This window comes from Podarcis tiliguerta (genome assembly GCF_965153285.1).
Source record: "Podarcis tiliguerta genome assembly, chromosome: 14".
In the NCBI taxonomy this organism is placed as follows: Eukaryota; Metazoa; Chordata; class Lepidosauria; order Squamata; family Lacertidae; genus Podarcis; species Podarcis tiliguerta.
This window is the reverse complement of record NC_139547.1, coordinates 29799094-29819265: the sequence shown is the minus strand read 5'-3', so window position 1 is coordinate 29819265 and position 20172 is coordinate 29799094. Positions and strand designations below refer to the sequence as shown.

At 43.6% G+C, this 20172-nt stretch overlaps 2 protein-coding genes across 4 annotated transcripts in view; one reads left to right on the top strand and one right to left on the bottom strand.

Moving 5' to 3' along the window:
• The window catches only part of ERN2 (endoplasmic reticulum to nucleus signaling 2), a 269302-nt gene that overhangs the window by 69407 nt on the left and 179723 nt on the right, over positions 1-20172 (bottom strand). The window lies entirely within an intron of this gene.
• Positions 6984-20172, top strand: part of RBBP6 (RB binding protein 6, ubiquitin ligase) — a 30240-nt gene continuing 17051 nt past the window's right edge. For all 3 annotated transcript variants that reach the window (XM_083413957.1, XM_083413956.1, XM_083413955.1), the window contains exons 1-3: positions 6984-7840; positions 12789-12888; positions 16503-16539. In XM_083413957.1, coding sequence (XP_083270083.1) covers positions 7675-7840; positions 12789-12888; positions 16503-16539 — 303 coding nt within the window. In that variant the 5' untranslated portion in view covers positions 6984-7674. The remainder of the gene's footprint in view (positions 7841-12788; positions 12889-16502; positions 16540-20172) is intronic.

Genomic DNA, 20172 nt, shown 5'->3' with positions numbered 1-20172 from the left:
TATAATATACATGGGCTGGGAGGGAGAGAGAAAAAAACATATATTTACATTCCCACCAAGCACAATTAATTTTTGAAATGTCTTGTCCGCATCGCCAGCAAATTGCCCCTGACAAATTATACATCTGCTGCTATTTATGTGCGGTCAAATACTATAAATAAAGCATTTAGTAATGAAATAAATTGAATTCTTTCACAGCTAGATCTAAAAAGTGTTTTGAAGTCTGGCGTTCAGAAGTCCTGCCTTGTTCAGAAACTGAAACAGCAGGCTTTCCAAGAGAGTTTTGCTCTGGCTTCCATCACGGGGGGGGGGGGTAGCAAGATTGACTGCCCCTCACAGCAAGCCCCTTTTCGGTTAGAGCCATGGTAACTCTTTATTATTTATTTAAAAGCCTTTATACACTGCTTGATATTTCAAAAAAAAAATCTCTCTTTTTTAAAGTATGACAGCAATCTCCTACACACAGAGACACTCAAACAGCCCCTTCTCCTCCCTGGTCCATGCAGATCAGCTGAGAAAGAGTGTCTGGTTACCCCATTCATCACCCGATGAGTCTGAGGACCAAGGAGGAAGGACCTGCACCCCCTTCAGGGTGCTTGGGGCTCCTCCAGATTTCCCTTTATTTTGCACATTCGTGACTGAGTTGTGCTTATGATGTTACTGGGCTGGCCATATGCAATTCCACGTTCCGTACTGCTTGCCCACAAAGGGGGAGGGAAGTTCATGTGATGAAAGACCTATAATCCACACATGCCTAGACACTTGCAGTTCATGCTAGTGGCAGTTTAGGATCAATGTTGCAAGAACCATAGAAGCATATAATTGTAGCATTGGAAGGGACCCTGAGGATCATCTAGTCCACCCCTCTGCAATGCAGGAATATGCAGCTGTCGCATATGTTGTAAAATCTGTCCCTTTTCCCTTATGGGGTATCCAAGAGCCCATATAGGGTCCTTACGTAGGTTCCCTATTGGTAGGAGAAAACAACAGAGGCCAACCAGAGAATATTGAGAAGCAAAGCAGCTAGTAAGCTTGATCTTTATTGATCTGTTGCAACAGGGTGCTCCCCTCACCTGCAGGAGAAGAGGAGGAACCCAGAACAATGGCAGGCAAGGCCTTATATAGACTTTTGAAATTGCCACCCTGTAGATCAAGACCAGGGACGTGGGTGGTGCTGCGGGTAAAACCTCAGTGCCTAGGACTTGCCGATCGTATGGTCGGTGGTTCGAATCCCCGCGGCAGGGTGAGCTCCCATCGTTCGGTCCCAGCTCCTGCCCACCTAGCAGTTCGAAAGCACTCTTAAGTGCAAGTAGATAAATAGGGACCGCTTTATAGCAGGAAGGTAAACGGCGTTTCCATGTGCTGCGCTGGCTCGCCAGATGCAGCTTGTCACGCTGGCCACGTGACCCAGAAGTGTCTTCGGACAGCGCTGGCCCCTGGCCTCTTAAGAGAGATGGGTGCGCTACCCCAGAGTCGATCATGACTGGCCCGTACGGGCAGGGGTACCTTTACCTTTACCTTTAGATCAAGACCACCCCCAGAAACATCATACATAGATCACAGAAGGGGTGTAACCTAAGACCACCCCCCAGATACATCATAGCTACATCACAGAAAAGGTGGTCTAAAACAGAAATTTTAATGTTGTTTTTCCTGTTTGCCAGGTTATCTGATTGTCTTTCCTGATAGTCTGTCACCCATTATATAATGCTGATTACTCAATTCCTGAGACAATGGGAAGGCTCCCTCCTTGCAGGGAAAACATTTGGTTAGTTTGGGAATCAAAATAGTTTCAGGTCGGTCTTCCTGTGCTGATCTATGTACGTGCTTGGTTGGTACACTTATGAACATTACCATATATCTAAGACCTCAAAATTCCTATCACACATAGGGAGATCGAACCTGCAACCGTGGCACCTTCATCATACACTTCTGAGATCTGGGAGGGACTTGGGGGATGTGGGCTGCATTTACACTCTGAATAACTTATAAAGAAGCTGTCTGGGGAATGCAGGGTGTTTTGGTCTCAGAGTTCCTGGGTTTTAGTAAGTTTAGTAGGGTCTGCCAGGTAAACTAGCAAACATCTTTGTTATTGGACTAGGACAAGGCTACACTTGAGTGCAAGTTGAGTGCAGGTTAGCAACTGCTTTGGTACATCCCAGGACCCCTCCCATCTGGGCTGCGGGAGTAAGTGAGAGGGTGGCAGCAGCAACCATCTGAGAATAAGACCCAGTAGCAACACTCCAGGGCTGTTGTGTTGCAGCAGAACAAGGAGAGGGGTGCGAGAGGCTCTCTTGGACATCCCTGCCCCCGGCCGCTTCATCTCAGGTCAACTGCCACTTTACCAGTCAGTGTACATTCTGTAACTTCGTGCTGAAATCTCATAACTTTTCATAACACGAACACCCCCACACACACACACTTTTCTTGTGCTTTGGCCCCCATCAGACAGCAACGAACAATTCATAAAGCGTAACAAATCAGAACTGCTGTTATCAGTGGCGGAGCGTGGGTTGTCAGCACCCGGGGCAAGGCAAGTAATTTGCGCCCCCTAACCCGTGGATTTGCGCCCCCTAACCCTAACCCCCAGATGTTGCGCCCGGTGCGGCCGGGCCCCCCTGCACCCCCCACGCTACGCCACTGGCTGTTATTGTGTCAAGAACATGGTCAGAATATCACCTGCAATAAATCATCAATCTAGAGGGTCTCCCATGTGGGTGAACAGGTCTAACCTTACACCCACCACAGCGATGTGTTTATTTGACTTTTTTTGCTGCCCTAACCTCAACATTCATGGGGGCTCAGGGAGCCAGAAAAACTGAGTCTTGATCAGATTCCCAGACTGGGAGTTCTAGAAAATATGGTTGGGCTCTGTCTGCCAACTTCATTCCTGCTGGCTCCTGCAGTTTCCTAGCAGCTATCAGACCACCTGTGTGCTCTGTCTCCTCAGGGCTGGAAAAATTCAAAAGGAAAAAGGGTTGCATTTGAATGGTAGGCTAGCAAGGGCTTGGCTAGTCAAACACCGAAAGTCTGCTGGGCTTCGTGGCCTGCATCAAGAGATTGCAACATTTTCCGTTGCCTCCCAGTGCCCACTGCTGGCCAGTTGTGGGAAGGCGCCACACAGGATTGCATCCCACAAACTCTGTTTGAAATGCAGATCAAGCAGGAGAGCAAAGCCATTTTTCAAAGTCCTGGAAGACAGCAACTCTCCTTACAGCTAAAGCACTGAGGCCAAGACAAAAAGTGGAGAATTCAGTGTTACATTTTTAAGCTTGATGTTTACCAGTCTGTGCCTCTTGGAACAGAACACAGCTGCAGAATTGGGGGGGGGGGGGCTTGTTTCAAAATAAAGTTTTGTTTTGTTTTGTTTTGTTTTAAAATCCCATGAAGCGTGGGGTGCACTTCTAGACAACCTGGTTTCTGAGCATTCATCCTGACTTGTTTTCAGAAGAACAGACAGTGTTGGCTATTTAATAAGCATTCATTCTGATTTGTGAGCAGAGATGTTAGATGTGCAAGTGCTATTATCCCACACTTTCCAGGGCATTTTCCTGTTGCAAAAAGTCTGATCCTTTGGAGAAGGATGTTTGCTGTACAACAGCTTCAGATCAACATGCATTGTGCAGCCTGTATTTGCTGGCACGTAACAGCTCCTTTTTACCATTTGAGCTCACCTTGTATTTTTTAATTGTGTTGTTACCTGCCACTCTGTAATGCCACTTACAGAATCTAATATAAGTAGCTATGAATTAGGGTCCTCTGTCAGAATGGATGCCAATATGCTCCAAAGTCGCCAGGAAAGGTTCAGTGGCCACATTGACTCCTGCCACTCACCCACCCTCCTTAAATAAGATTAAAATGAATATTCTGCTCTGGTGGGACATCACAACTCTTTCCTGGAGGCTGGAGGCCTCTCAGGAGGCTGCTTTCTACCCGTGTGTCTTGAGCAAAGAGTCTTCCCTCCTCTTCTCCCCTTCAAAGGATTGTTGCAGACCCCTCCTTCTATGCACCACCTGGCAACTTTTCTCCTTTACTCCTTTTTGTCTTTCTCCCTAGACAGTGTTCGCTCTCCCTCCCTCCCTCTCTCTCCTCTCTCTCTCTCTCTCTGCCAAGCCTGTAAGAGAGCACAAAGTTACTGCTGTTGTTGCTAATTTAATTTACACTGCATAATTGCCCAAGTGGCTTCTATGCAGTTTGAAGTACAGGAGAGGAGCCCACTGGTGCTTGACCAGGTGTGCTGGCACCTGTGTCACATCTGCTGAATTAACATTGGGCAAATCCTCCAGACAGCAAATTTCAGAGAGAGTGGCATTTCCTATCTCCAGCATTTAATGCCATTTCAAATGGACCCTTTCAGAGTTGGTGGAGGGTAGTCTCCCTATAGATTTTACTTGTTCCTTCAGGTACAAAAAACATCTAAGCCCAGCAACTTCTCTGAATTAAAACCAAGTATTGTTATGAGTTTGCGGGGAGGAAGTAGGCTATATGTGAAACCCTTCTAACCCCTGGGTCCAACAAGGGTTAAAATATAACCCAGACTAGCTTCCTGTGTTTAGATGATCACCTGGGCGACGGGCAGGGCTTTTTTCAGCCATAACTCAGTGGAAATCAATTCCGGCACATCTCAGATGGGCGACATGGCCATTATAATAGCACAAGGGAGAAGTTCATGGTGAATTCTGGCACCTCTTTTTCTAGAAAAAGAGCACTGGTGTTGGGCCATTAAGAAACAAAGGAAAGGGGCTCTGAGCAAGAAGACAACTCAACTGAGAGATAGTTAGAAGGACAAAGCCTGAGTTTAGAATTGAGAATTGGCAGTGATGTGACCTAGAGGTAAAGCAGCAAGTTGGAGAGAGAGTCAGAGCAATGCTTGATTTCTGTTTGAATCTGAGGCTGCAGCTTTGGGAGAAAAAAACTCTTTTTGGGTGTTAATGCTACGAACCCCTCTGACACAGGTTGTATATACGTGTAAATAAACACCACCTATCATAAAAACACCGCAGTCTCCGCTGTGCCTCATTCTAAAAGGAAACAGGAACCCTGGGCAAGCTCTTGGAAGCCCTGAAATCTCACATTGCTCAGAGAGTGGAGAGGTGTGCAACAGTATATTCATTGCAAAGATCTTGCTACTATGAGCCATTATGTCACATCCTTCCACAAAGTGCTTGCTCCATCCCTCTCTCTCCAATGTAGCCAAATGCCTAGCACAGTGATGAGGTTCCAGGGGCTGCAGTAGAGAAGGAGAGCCACAAGGGGGCATCCCGTGAACATCCACATTGGCTGCGTTTCTGTCTGCCCGATCAAATCCTGGTTTTGTAAGCCATGCAGGTGCTTTCTGCACCCATCCAAAGCTCCTTCACTCCTCCTTTTGCATAAGCAGGGTCTTAGTTGATCACAGAATAATAAAATAGAATCAGAATTATAGAGTTGGAAGGAACCCCAAGAGTCATCTAGTCTATGGATGTAGCAGGAAATGATGGTTAGCTGCTGGTTAAGCAGCTGGTTAAGTTTCCCTGCTTGTGGCAAGGCAGAAGTGAAGCATGAGAAGCAAAGGAGCTGGACTCCAGTATGCAGCACCCACACATACTCTTAACATGCAATAAAACTTGCACATATTAAGCCAATAACTGATTGTGTGAACAGAGCCACTGAGTGTAAGGTTGTGGGTCAACTCAGTGGCAATAAATCCTTCTGTTCTGTTACAAACTAATATGCAAGGATGGAGGGGGGTCAGGAAGCCTTCCCATTGTCTCAGGAATTGAGTAATCAGCATTTTAATGGGTGACAGTGTCTCCCCACCCCCCCAGGCATGTTTAAAAAAGTTCCCTTCTGTTTTTAGAAGCAGGTCTGGAAATGGAGATCAGAGTGTTAACTGAACTGGGCAAATGTTTTCCCTGCAAGGAGGGAGGGGGGTCAGGGAGCCTTCCCATTGGCTCAGGAATTGAGTAATCAGCATTTTAATGGGTGACAGACTATCAGGAAAGGCAATCAGGTAACCTGGCAGACAGGAAAAACAACAACACCTTTTCTGTGATGTAGATATGGTGTTTGTGGGGTGTGGACTTGGGTTACACCCCTTCTGTGATGTATGTATGATGTATGATGTCTTGAGCTCGAGGGCAGGGAATTTAAAATGTCTATACAAAGCCTTGCACACCATTGTTCTAGGTTCCTCCTTTCCTGTGTGTGAGGGAAGCACCCTGTTGCAACAGATCAATAAAGATCAAGCTTACTAGCTGCTTTGCTTCTCCATATTCTCTGGTTGGCCTCTGTTATTTTCTCCTACCAATAGGGAACCTTCGTAAGGACTCTATATGGGCTCTTGGATACCCCATAAGGGGAAAAGGGCAGATTTGGTTTACAGCACAGCCAGTACACAGACACATTTATCAGTGAATTCTTAACATTTGGTATCATGCAGCAAAGGCCCTTTGAATAGATAGGAAGAAACTGTGATGAAATGTTTTGTGGGGACAAATAACAAAAGTCACAAAAGTGATTGTGCTGATTTGGGTAGTGGGCTGCTTGTGCATGATATCTGCTGGAGGGGCAACCCCCCCCCAATACATAAATTCCTGCAACAAAAGGTACTTCCCTTCTTTATGGCAAGGATTTGCGCTTCCCCACTCACCATACTTTCTTTCACTAGTCCATTAATTCAATTCATGTATACTTGTATCTAAACATATGCACTGTATCCTTGTGCGTATCTTTCATATATTGGACTGATTTTTTTAAAAAATGTGTATATTCCATATTTTAGACTTTTATATAAAATAAACAATAGACAGGGCGAAATTTAAATAGGTATCCTTGTAATATATCTTTGAAAGCTGCAAGAGGGCTGCGTGCCTCCAAAGTCAGCCCCCTCCTCCCCATCCACCATCTTCGGCTTCTCTCCTAGAAGGCCCCCCGCCCCCCCTGCCCTTGCTGCCTGCGCCTTTAAGAGGGAGGAGCCCCGGGGGGTCACGCGGCTGAGAGGGGAAGGCGAGGAGAAGGAGGCGGAGGACTAAGCCCGGAAAGCACCGCTCTCCTTCCTTCTTTGCCCTCCCTCCCTGCCTTCCACCCCCGCCCTTTTCCTTTGTCATAATGCGCAGGGTCACGTGAGGCCGAAGGTGGCGCACTGTGACGCATGCGCAGACCAGTAACCCTGGAGGGGGGAGGGACCGCCTGCGCCTTGCGCTGCTGTTGTGCGTGGAGCGGCCGTTCCCTCCCTCCGCAGCCCCTGCGGTCGCTGGCCGGGAAACCCCATCGAGCGGAGGAGCGGTAGCGGCGTTGTGAGGCGAAGGAGTTGGAGGCCGAGGCCGAAGACGACGACGAAGGAGGAGAAGGGGAAAGAAAAGGAGCGGAGGGAGACCGAGGAAGAGGAGGAAGGAAGGAGAGAAGAGGAAAAGAGAGGAGTTTTAGGAAGCCGCCGCCGCCATGATGGCGGCCTAGCCGGCCCAACGCAACGCCTGACGGGAGCCGCCGTTGCTGCCGTCGCGGAGGACCATGGCGGAACGAGGCGGCCTTTGAGGAGGAAGAAGCCGCCGCCTCTCACGGGAGGACGCCCTTCGCGGCCCTTTTTCTCCCTCGAGGCATCCTTCCCTCCCCGCCCGCCGCCGCCGTAGTCTCGGCACCTGCCCATCCCCCACCCGCGTAGCGCCCCCCCGTCCTTCCCTCCCCTCCACCGCCATGTCCTGCGTGCACTACAAGTTCTCCTCGAAGCTCAAGTATGACACGGTCACCTTCGATGGGCTCCACATCTCGCTCTGCGACCTCAAGCGCCAGATCATGGGCCGCGAGAAGCTCAAGGCCGGCGACTGCGACCTCCAGATCACTAACGCTCAGACCAAAGAAGGTAGGAAGGACGACGACGGGCGGCTCTCGTGCGCTGTTTTCTCGTGTCGTCGTCGTTTGACTTTCTTCTCTTCCTCCTCTCTTGTGGGGACACCACCACCATCCCTCACACACAGCGCGCACACCCACCCGCGATCCAGCCCCCCCCCCCGGCACGCGAAGAGCTTACCCACATGATGCGTACACACATACACAACAACATGGGTTTAAAAGGCACGTTTACACACACAGGGAGCAGAAATAATCCCGGGGGCTGGGAATTGTGGCCTTGTGAGGGGTGGAGATGTGCTTTAGGTGTATGGATGGTGATGTATGCAGCCACAGTCTAAATCGGGGCAGGAGTGACAAACATCCTTGACTCAGGAAGCCCTTCCCTTATGAGGGTTGCTAGGCCACCTTTTCCCCAAAAGGTATAGGTCTTTATTTTCACATGCTTTCACTTTGCTTTCTACAGAGTCAGGCCACTGGGCCTGTTTAGCTCAGTATCATTGACACCTTTGGTCTTCAGCTGGTGGGGTCCCCCTCTACTGGGTCATGGTCTGATCTAAGATGTTAAGTGTCAAGTGGGTTTCCCAATGCATATTTGAATTACAGGTAGGTCTCAGGCCTGACAGTATTGAAGACTGCTGCCAGAGGCTCCCTATGATGTCAGGCTGGGGAAATTCCCAGCCTTACCAAAGATATGAAAGCTTGAACCTGGGGTTTTCCACTTTGCAGGTTTTAAAATTGCTTAAGGGTTGTTATATAATTTTAGGATGCACACACATATCAGACACACACTCCACAGAAAACCAATCCTTCACCCTTCAAAATTTAGGAAATATTTCCTGAGAAAATTGCCCATTATTTTAGCACACAGAACAATCCCAGAAGCTATATTGGCTCTCCTAATGACTCAAAATATTAGAAGAGAAACCTTTCCCAATAGTAGTTTCAGTTTCAAATCCTTCAAATCCCATTTTAAGGGGGTATTTTGTGTATGAATAGGAAGTGACCTGGATTCAAGAACTAAAGTATTTACCATCTCAAAAGAGTGCTCAGACTGCCCAGGTACAGTCATACCTGGGGTTGCGATAACTGCGGGTTGCGCGTTTTTGGGTTACGGACGCGCTGAACCCGGAAGTACTGGAACCGGTTACTTCCGGGTTTCAGCGCATGTGCAGAAGCGCCAAGTCGCCTCCCGCATGGATCACGTTCACAACCTGAGGTTCCACTGTAATGCAATTAGTTAAAAGGTTATTAGGTATCCTGGCAGGCAGGAGAGGAGCCTCACTCTCATTTTTTTGTTGTAGACGGCCTCCTCGTTCTTGATGTATGTATGATGTTTTTAGGGTGGTCTTTGGCTAAGGGGTTGGGCAATGTGTAAAGTCCTTAAAGGGGCTTGCACATCTTTGTTCTGGATCTCTCACCACCTTACAAGGAGGCAGTGGCTTTGTTGTAACAGAAAAATAAAGATCTGCCTTTCTTTCACTGGATCCTGCCTCCATCCATCTCTGACCCATTATGGACTTAGGGAACTCAGAGTCCCTTGGTGAGTTGGGCAGCAAAAACTAACCCCCAATTCTACAACAGGCTAAATACAAAGGGAAAAATACGAAGCAAATGCTCCACTGTTGAGCTAGGCATAGGAAAAGTGAGGGCCCACAGTTAAGCTGTGGGCAGTATTGGGAATTTGAACCTGGAACTCCTTAGTCTTTGTCCGGGACTCTTAGCCATCCCCAGCCTGATGTTTTAGAGAACAGCTCCTATCAGCCCTAACAAGCATAGGGTCAGAAACTATGGGAGTTGTGGTCCTAAAAATCTGGAGGGCTCACACCACTTTGTACACCTTTTCTGTTACTTACCTTCCTTTCATATATTGGTGTGTGTATGGGTAGCCAGTGGTCAAGCTGTTGCCCTGTATGTGGTGAGATGAATTACTAAGGTGGTAGCATCTTTAGTCTTGTGATCTTCTAGGTCTCACCACCCCAGACCCAAGGGTATATGGCCGATAAAGAATGCAACTACTCATGTAAACAATTTAAAGTTACATTATATAGCACTTTTGTGCCTGCAACACTATGTTACTTCAGTAGTCCTTACAGCCGCTTGAAGCACATGCTTCCCCAACACTACCTAGTGTGCTAAAGGTTACAGTTGAATTGGGGAAACAGTTTAAAACTTGTTTCATCAGTGTTACTTAGTTTCCCATTCCAATACCAGACTGGTACACAAAATCTTTACACTGCTTCCCTGAATATGTAATAAATACCTAGAAAAATATTCTAGTTTTTATATGATAAATAAGTAGAGAGCTTGGCTTGTATCTGGTCATAGTTGAATCCATCAGAAGTTGTTGAATCCATTAACAAGGCCCCTCAGGTTTTTTTTTGTTTTGACTGCAAGTGAGGCTCAGGTGGCCTGATTAGCTGGTGTCTGTCTGTAGCAGCAGTCAGCAGCAGATGCGTCAGAGGAAGTGCGTGGTAAACAGTTGTTGGCACGAGCCATTCCAAGCCACTCACTCCCAGTTTCCGGCAGTTCCAAGATTCCACATACTGTTTAAGCAGTTACATCATGGCTAATAGCCACTGGTGGCCTACTTACCTCTGAATTAGTTAAAATCTTATTATCCTTGTTGCCTGATGGTGTGGCATATGGTGTTATGTCAAAACATACATACTGAATTTGTGTATGAATAGAACTGCTTGAGTAGATTTACGATCTCCTGATTTCACCATTGGTACAGTATAGGGACACTCTGTAAGAGCCTAGGATGAGGAGGGGTGCTTTATAACCGTTATGTCAGGAATAGGGAACTTGTGTTCTCCAGGTATTGTTGGCCTCCCAGCTCCCATGAGTTCCAGCCAGCATAGTCAGGGGTAACTGGAAATCTAGCCCTCCCACATCTGGAGGAAACAGGTTCCTTATCTATCTTTGGCTTATGACAGCCTAGGGTGAATACACTGGATACGATTTGTTTCCTGATTGGTGGTAGGCCTGGTGGACAGTGACTTTGATAATGTCAACACTCATCTCAGTAACCTCCTTGGCATGCTAAAAAGTGGACCAAGACTGTCTTTATGTGAATCTTTAGGAAAGTACAAGTCGTGTTGGCCCTGCTGAGGATATGTGCATTTTAAACATTGTGCTTGTTACCACAAATCACGGCAAACAAAGCAGACTTCAGACTGCCACAAAGCCTCTCATATGTACAAGACTTTATGAAAGAATGTTTGTCCTGCATGTATGTGCATTGTGTGTCTAAGGCAAGTCCCCGAGGTTGTCATGTGCAGGCAAAAAGCTCCAAACTAACTGCTCACTGAAAATGGCATGCACCCCACTGAGAGAGTTCACAGTAAATGTAGAATAGATGTGTCAGGACTGAATTAGGCAATTGGATTAATGTTTATTAGGCAGCAAGGTTATAGTAGTTCATCTAGTGAGGCACTCCAGACAGGTATCCTGGGGGAAATAGGCTGTGTCACATTTACCCTCACGCTCCTTGTCCCCATCCCCCCGCAAAGTATGTGTACCATTACGCACGTTTTGTGTTAATTCCTGGAAAATGTGCGTAATTCCAGCAGAGACTGTAGAAAGACTCTTTGGGACAATAAGTTGAAAAGTGAACTATGGCAAGTTCTTGATGTGAACACAAGCCACTTATTTCCTCAAGAGAACTGTACAGTGAATTCCTTAATTAATTTTCATGTCAGCTAGTTAAATTTTTATGACAATAGCTGTTTCAGTTGCTGAACTATCTGGAGTTTTAAAAAAACAACCACCAGGTCCCTGGGAAATTCAGTCGTGTATTATGCTTGCCATTTTTATGCTCTTGTCCAGGGAAAATCAGAGACATCTTCACCAAACGCACTGTTAGCTTATTGTGCCCATGCATATATGATGTGTGTTAAAAGATCCACATTGGCACAATGATATTAGCAGCTCCAGGCTGGTGGGGGGTAGTTAGTTGTAAGTACCCATCCTAACTATGGAGCCATGTGTTAATCATTTTATAACTGGGTGCTTTTTAAAGAAATAGGGGTAAGATTTCAATGTATGGGTTTGGGTGGCTTAAATATTTTGGGTGGAATCCAACTAACTCCCTCTCTGATTGAACCCATTGGAATTGCTGGACCTAAGATAGCTGTGTTCATTCATTTCAGTGAATCTACTCCAACTATAACTTATTAGACAAACCTTTTATAATAGGGGGGAGATCCATGTAAACCAAATACTAAACTTGTGGTTTGTACATTCACACATCCTGTTCTTTGCAACCTTTCACAAGGACAAGCTAACATTTTGGTTATGTGATTTTGGCAAAAAGAAGTAGAACATTTTTCAGTATTCCCAAAAGGGTGAGTCCAGTGAATTTGCCACCTCAGATCATTGTGCTATAGTAACTGCCATACCTGCTTTCTTGGGAACACTTTGCAAACTAGACTACAAATTCATAGACTTAGGTTGCAGTCATATATACCCTTACCTGATAAACTCAGTAGGGTTTACTTTTGAGTATACATATATAAGGTTGCAGACAGAGCGTGCATTCCCAATGCAGTGTGAAGTTCCAGACCACTCTGTACATAAGTTATCTTTTGCTTTAAATATCTCCCTATGAAATCCTTGTTCTGGAGTGCACTCTTAATTGGCAGGGTCCATTTAGCATTTTAAAACTATCCCAAAGATGCTAAATACGGTCCTGTCATACTGTTCTTTTAGCCAGTGTCCTAATAAATTACATTTTCATTAGTATACATTCTACAGGTCTTGGGTATATTGAGGAAAGTGGTCCCAAGTTCCACCAAATGCTACCTCAGTAATTGTGGGATAAGTATTAATGATCCCAAATGGTTACAATTGCTGAAAAGTCCCAGGGTTTTGTGGCCTATTTTGAGAAAATTCCACATTGGTTTTCTTTTCTTTTATTCTGAACCTAGCATACATGTGTTTTTTCTCTCCTTTCCTAGAATATACTGATGATAATGCCCTGATTCCCAAGAACTCATCTGTTATTGTCAGAAGAATTCCTATTGGTGGAGTAAAATGTACAAGCAAAACTTATGTCATGTAAGTGTCTGGTTTTTTTGTTCCAAGTACTAAAATAAACACATGGGTTCTAACTAACATGTAGAAGCTTAGTGATGCAAGAAACATAGTTTAATTTATTTCTGCTACCTGAAAAACATGCATGCAATTTCATTTTGTCATATTTGACCATGCCAGCATATGTAAGTTGCACATTTCCATTTCAGTCTATGGTAGTTACATTCCTATTTATTCTTCTGATGAAGTTGCACTTTCTAACAGAAGTTACAGGGAGAGCAGTTTTCTATTTGCTAGTTTGCTAGGGATTTCCATCAGAATCCTCTTCTCCCACCCACGCAGTCTTGAGTTCCATGTGAGTGGATTAGGCACATCCAGCTTCTAGTTGGTAGTAAGTTATGTGTTTTGATATGTTTGGTGAGAGTGTGACAATAAAGTCAAAAAGGTAATTTTGTTTACTGAATAATACTTTAAAATTATACTGTGCCCTTTCTGGTAGTCCTTTGAAAATGAAGAATCGGAGTTGGAATGGACCCCTGAGGGTCATGCATGAAGTCCAACCCCCTACAATTTGGCATCACAGCTATCCAAGGGAGTATGTTCAACCGTTAAACAGCTCTTACCATCAGAATTTTTTTTCCTAATGTTTAGTGGGAATCTCCTCTTTTGTCAATTGAATCCATTGCTTAGGATCCTTCCGCTCTGGAGCAGCAGAAAACAAACTTGCTCCATCTTCCTTGTGGCAACTCTTCAACTATTTGAAAATGGCTATCCTGTCACCTGTTTCTTCTCCAGGCTAAACATCCCTAACTCCTTCAACAGTTGTTCATATGGCCTGGTTTCCAGACCCTTGATCATCTAGGTCTCCCTCCTCTGCACACGTTTGAGCTGACCAACTTAAACGGCGGTGCCCAAGAATTAGCCCTACATCTATTCTTGTTTAATTTTTTACATTCTTTTACTTAGAGACACTTGAAGTAGATTATTCCTCTCCAGTGAACAGACTTGTGTTCCTGCAGTTTTGGAATTTGGAAAATAAACTTGACTGAAATCCTGAGTGTGGGGGCTGATTCTTGAAGTTCAGGTTGGCAATAGGGCCAATTCTGAACATCTCCTGGAGATAGAGTATTTTATGTTTGGATTGACTTTGGGATGATAGAGATTAAATTGTAAAAGGAGTGGCTTTTTCACATTATGATTCATTATAAAATTAATTATGATCAGACAATGTTGAGCTTAATGGTGAAAACAAATTTCTATAGTATGTAGAGGCAGGATGAGGAGAGAAACTCTTGGGACTGGTTTTCCATTATAGGAGTTTGGGATTGTCTACAGATTGCTTAATGAGATCTGCATTCTACATATGGGTAGGAGTTCCTGGACACAGGACTCATTCATATTGCCTTTTGGGGAGGAATTGGGTGGAAGCAAGCAAGAGCAGTGGATGCTGGGCAGGGCAAGATTCTGGTGGATTGTGCTTCTGCAGATCATGTTTTGAATATTTTAAGCAGATACTGTTCTAGTCCTCTTGTGCATTTGTCATAGCATGGGGTAGTTCATGATATCACCTCTCAGCCATCAATAGCATAACATGTAAATGGTGTGTTTGTGGGGGGGGGGGGATAAGAAAGAGGGAATCATAGAATTGTAGAGTTGGAAGGATGATCTGGTCCAACCCCCTGTGATGCAAGAATATGCAACTGCCCCATACAAGGATCAAACCTACAATCTTGGAGTTATCAGCAGCACACTTTAACCAACTGAGCTGGTCTTAGGTTTGATACTTGGTAACTGGATGACACCCTTCCATATATCTGACATAGGTATGATGGGTTAGCACTAAAGCATAATGTACTCTGGAGTGAACATTGACTTGTTCCTTTAAAGTCAAGTGAATACAGAGCACATTTGCCTATGTTTGCAAGAGTTGCTTATGGTAAAGATGTTGTACATTTGTAGGGTAAAATGTATCACAAACATATCCTCAGGAACTCTTGAGAGAAATTTTTGCTGCCTGCTGAGGCCACGTCTGGTGTCTACTCCATCCCACCTGCCAGGCCAACACTAAAATGTCTTGCTGCACCATTCAGGCGCTTAATGCCTGTCTTCATGTATTCTTCCCACCACAATGCTCGCTTAAGCGGCCTGCTTCCTCCTCCTACAGAAAAATACTATTCCCGGTGCAAGGACCAGTTTTCTGCATAGAGTTCGATTCCTTGGCATCTGTCCACCCACCCCTCACACACACACACACCATGGAACATGCTAGTTGAATGTGCAGTACTATCCCCTCACCCCATGTGTAGTTTTAACTTAATGTGTGCCTGTGGCCTTCGCTTTGTACCACCAGAGACGATGGTTTGAATTAGTTCTTTCCCCAGTAGTAAACATGACAGACATCAACCTCAAAAATGAGACAACAAAATAGCAGGATTCATAGATTTTTTTTTTTTGAAATACAAAATTGCTTTTATCTTGGGTTACTTGCTGCTTACATTTAAACTGTTTTCAGTGACAAATATGTAAGGCATGTGGTATAAGGCCCTAGTCAGACATTGGCTTTGGACTTGCATGCACTCACTCCTTAACAATTGTGAGGATCAGTAACTTTTAAGCAATGTGTGGTTCTTTGTAACATCCAGGCTGTGGTTACTTAAACAACTTTTAACGAGAAGAATCCTGCCTTGTTATCACAAACCTTAGTTTAAACACAGTTCGCCAAAGTTAAGAATTAATGGGCAGTTGTGCTTTGTATAAAAGCAGGTGCTTCTGCTCACCCACAGCCATTAAAGAAGGGGAGGGGCTCACCATAGCTTATGCACATAGCAGAAAACCATGGTTTCCCATTACATCTGAATCAAGCTTAAGTGTGTTCGTTATATGATGGCTGTTGTGCAGGAGATGCAGTTGATTAATACTGTTCTATAAACAGTTCTCTCTGGGCCAGGTTAGCTTCCTTGTTCACAGTTTGAGGATTTGGCCTTTTGTATAACTTTGTGCAGCTTCTGTTTTTCATGAAATGGGTAAAAGTTGTTAGTCTAATAATAATACAGCGGTGCCTCGCAAGACGAAAAGAATCCGTTCCGCGAGTCTCTTCGTCTAGTGGTTTTTTCGTCTTGCAAAGCAAGCCCATTAGCGGATTAGCGCTATTAGCGGTTTAGCGGCTATTAAAGGCTTAAGGGATTAGAGGATTAGCTGCTAAAAGGCTATTAGCAGCTTAGTGCCTTAGAAAAAGGGGGTAGGGAGGGGGGAAAAAACCCCAGGAATCGCAAGACATTTTCGTCTTGCGAAGCAAGCCCATAGCAAATTCGTCCTGCGAAGCACCTCCAAAACGGAAAAACCTTTCGTCTAGCGGGTTTTCCGTCTTGCGAGGCATTCGTCTTGCGGGGCACCACTGTAATAATAATAATAATAATAATTAATAATAATAATTAATAATTAATAATAATAAATTATTTATACCCCGCCCATCTGGCTGGGTTTACCCAGCTACTCTGAGCAGCTTCCAACAAAATATTAAAATACAGTGGTCTGTTAAACATTAAAAGCTTCCCTAAACAGGCATACGGTTTGTATCTAAGGTGGCAGTTTCCTCTGTCATTGCTGTTTTTCTGACATTCTCTATTTTCTCTTTTTAGAAGTCGAACTGATCCAGTGAGTGGAACTTCAAAAGCAGTATGTAAAAACACAATATCACACTTTTTTCCTTCTACACACTTAATGTTTTTAAAGTAATGTAGCAATAAAATACTTTTCTAAATAATAATTTACATTGATTTCTCACAGAGAACCATTTCTATTGTAAATACAATGTATTTTGAATCAGTATAGCAAAATTAAGCAATGCAGATCATTTTAATGTGAATATTGACACTTGTGCAAAGTGATGCACTGTATTGCATATTGAATGCAAGATTATTTCCTGTATGACTATGTGTTGTACAGATACTGTATGATCATTTATAGATCATGTAAGATAAGGGTTTCACTGCTAAACGTGATTACCTTGTTCAACATCTGTGTGTCTCTAGTTAGTAGCTATATGTTTGTATAGGTTGTTGTGTGCCTTTTTGTTTTCTTGAAATAAAAACATTTGGAGTGTATCTTTTTTTTGCCACTATTGCATTGTATCACCTAGGCTTTGTTCTAAGTATTTCCCTTTATGGTTTTTGAAAACGTCAAAAACCACATTAGTGTTAAACTTAGTTTTTCCCCCCTTTTAACTTGGGGTTCAGGCACATGTTAAAACATCAAGAGCAGTTTTATGCAGCTATAAATGTGCCCTGTCATACACAGTCTTTGCACACGACTTCCAATAGCAATAAGAATTTTTTTAAAACCATCTAGAACTGGTATCCTGCACTTGCTTCTGTTTTTTTGTGAGCAAGCACATAATTTAAATTTGTCACAGTAGTCAACATACAGGAAACATATTTTGGCATAACAACCCAGCTGCAAGTCCTGCTACCTTTTTAAGAAACCTTCCCAGTTGAGGATAACTTGCCTTACTTCTTTCCTCTTCACCAGACAAATTCCCTAATGTTATTTTATATTAGATAAACTCTTAAATTGAATACTCTAGTAAATCCTTCTGTAGCATACCATTGTTTGTGTATGATAACATTGGCAGCATTTTTGTTTGATTCTGGTGTATTAATTTTAGCCGGTACTAACACATATTCTGTTCAGTATGGTTTTGTTTAATTTAAGATACTGCAAACCTAGTTCTAATTATTTTTCAGCTTGGCATATCTTAAGTGTACTTGTTTAAGTGTAGCTGGCTTTCTTTTTGGAAGAACGAAACCCAAAAAGTTATTTTGTGGATTTACTGGTCTTGGTGACCAGTGAGAATATTGATGAAATCATGGTTAACTAGAAATGTTTGGTCTTTGTGTAGCCTTTCAAAATGTTAAACCATAGGCTGCATTTGACAACTCGTCATACATGTTTTAAAACTGCTTCCCATTTATAGTGACCCAATGACTGCTGTAATACATAATATAGTGGATTTGTGTAAGCTACACTTACCTAATTCTTTTTTCATGAGCAGTCCTTTTCTTTGCTAGTATGTATATAAACACGACTATATGTTCGTAAATAAAGTTCAACATTCATTTAGAATATTGTGTTCCCTGGCATGTCTATTATACATCTGGGTAGTTCTTGTAGTTTTTTAAATGTGTTTTTTTAAATGTGTTTTTTTAAAGCAGGCTTGCAAACAGGTCCACAGAATTTACTAGCCTACAAACTTATCCACATTGTAACTTATTTGCGTTCTAAAGTGGGGGTGATGGGTATATATGTTTTAAGCTTCCCTGTCGTAAGTACCTGAAGGTGACTACTACCTAGAGGGTGGCTGTTTAAAGCCTGCTTTAAAGCTAAGGCGGAACACTTAGTTCCTTTACATAATTCATCTGCTATGCTGTCTTGCCCAGATGTCAACTGAGAATTCAAAAGAAAATTCTTTTTGGAAATAGGTCTTTCCAATTCTGTGTTGAAATGTTCAGTGCTCTGGGAAACTTGGTCTAGATGGTGGGGAGGAGACTTCAGTGCTTCCATGTGATATATGACAAAGTGAAAAACTGTAGGCTGAAGATGAGGCTTGGCACTGGGCTGAGAGTAGTATAGAGTGCAGGTTTCTGTAGTCTAAAAAAGTCAACATGTTCTTAATTGTCAAGAATTCCTCAAAGTAGTACTTCTTTGATTGTTGTCTTAGTATCCAAAAAGTATAGCATCTTTTTGGGTGGGCTTTCTGCATCTAATATAGACTGCTAATGTTCTTGACAAGGCCTCCACAAGTCAGGTTTCCTAAGAAGGCAAGGTGTCCCACACACAGATTCCCTCTCCTGTGTTGCAAATAACTTGGGATCTAGGAAGTTGTGAACTCAATCATGTACAGGGCTGGATCTAACATGATCCTTAGTGCCATGGCTCTGGGGTTTTCTTAGCTCTTTGTGGCGCTCTGAGTTCACTGTAGGGCATGGGTTTGACTGGGTGTGAAATGTGAATCAGCTGTTTGTGGCCATGCAAAGGAATGGAAATCAGGGGACTGACAGAAATCTCAACTGGAATTGATGACTTTTAAGAGCAAAGAGTTTAGCATTAAAGGAATAAGAGCAGCCAGAGGACTTCCAACTACTAGGAGACCCAAAATTCACTTGCTTGTGGTATTTTCGAGTCCAGCATGCAGTGTGTTCCCTTGTCCCTATTCTCTTAAGCAATGCTTTGCTTGTAATCTGTTCAGTGCTTTCCACGGGAAATATTACCTCTGTGCCCATGTTCCATAACTTGCTTCATATGGCTGCAGCTGCTTACAGTAAATAGCACTTGGTGAGCTGTTAAGCTCTTCAGTTTACCTGCTCAGCCTGTTACCACACACAAAAATAACTGCCATGATACAGGTTATGAACTCATTTTCTTGAAAAGGCTGCCTTTAGAAAGCTGTGTTTGAGTATACTGCTTTAATTAAATTGCTGCATAGTTCAAGCTACAAAAAATGTTAGTAGTCAGATAGCTCTGATTGTGATTGGTGGGACGTTATGGAGGTGAGGTCATTGCAAATAACTCTGCATTGGCTGAGGCTGGCCACCCAGCTTTAGGAATGGTGACCAGGATCCACTTTTAATGATGTCCCAAGTGTAGTGCTGGTGGGGTTGAATAGCAGCTATTCACTTGAGCAGGAGAAAGTAAAGGGGTACCCTCATAACTTTGGGCAAAGTGTGAAACCTATTGACTCGAGCATGTTCTCCCATCCTGCCAAACAGAGTCCTACAGAACTCCATAGAGGCAAGCTTAATTCTTTTTCAGGGTTAGCTTCTATCTGCCTAACCACATGTTTCACTGTCCCCCGTTTAGGCAGACATTATTGTAACGCTAGTCACAAACACCTGAAAAGTTGGGAGTTAGAAGGGAAATGTGTGTTTTATTATCTTAACATAAATCCATTTTTCTTCTTCAGCAACTTTTTGCATTACACTTGAAGACCATAAAACAATGCTAGTGTTTTACGATGTTATATTTCTGATTGCTTTCACTTCAGAGCTACCTGTAGGCACTACTTAAAATGTGTCTTAAAACTTAACGTTGAATGTTGTATCCTAGGATTAGCCTCTCAAAAATGTGGCTTTATTTACTTGGCGCCAGGCATGTAAGCGCTTGAGACCCAATCCTGGTACCTTCAAGCAAGATACCACCATGAGAAACAATACATGTTTTCATTGAAATTGTTTTCTAAAGTAGTAGCTAGAGTTCTATTCCTTATGTCACAAGAAGGGCTATCTTATCTCATTACTGTATTTCTGGTATTGA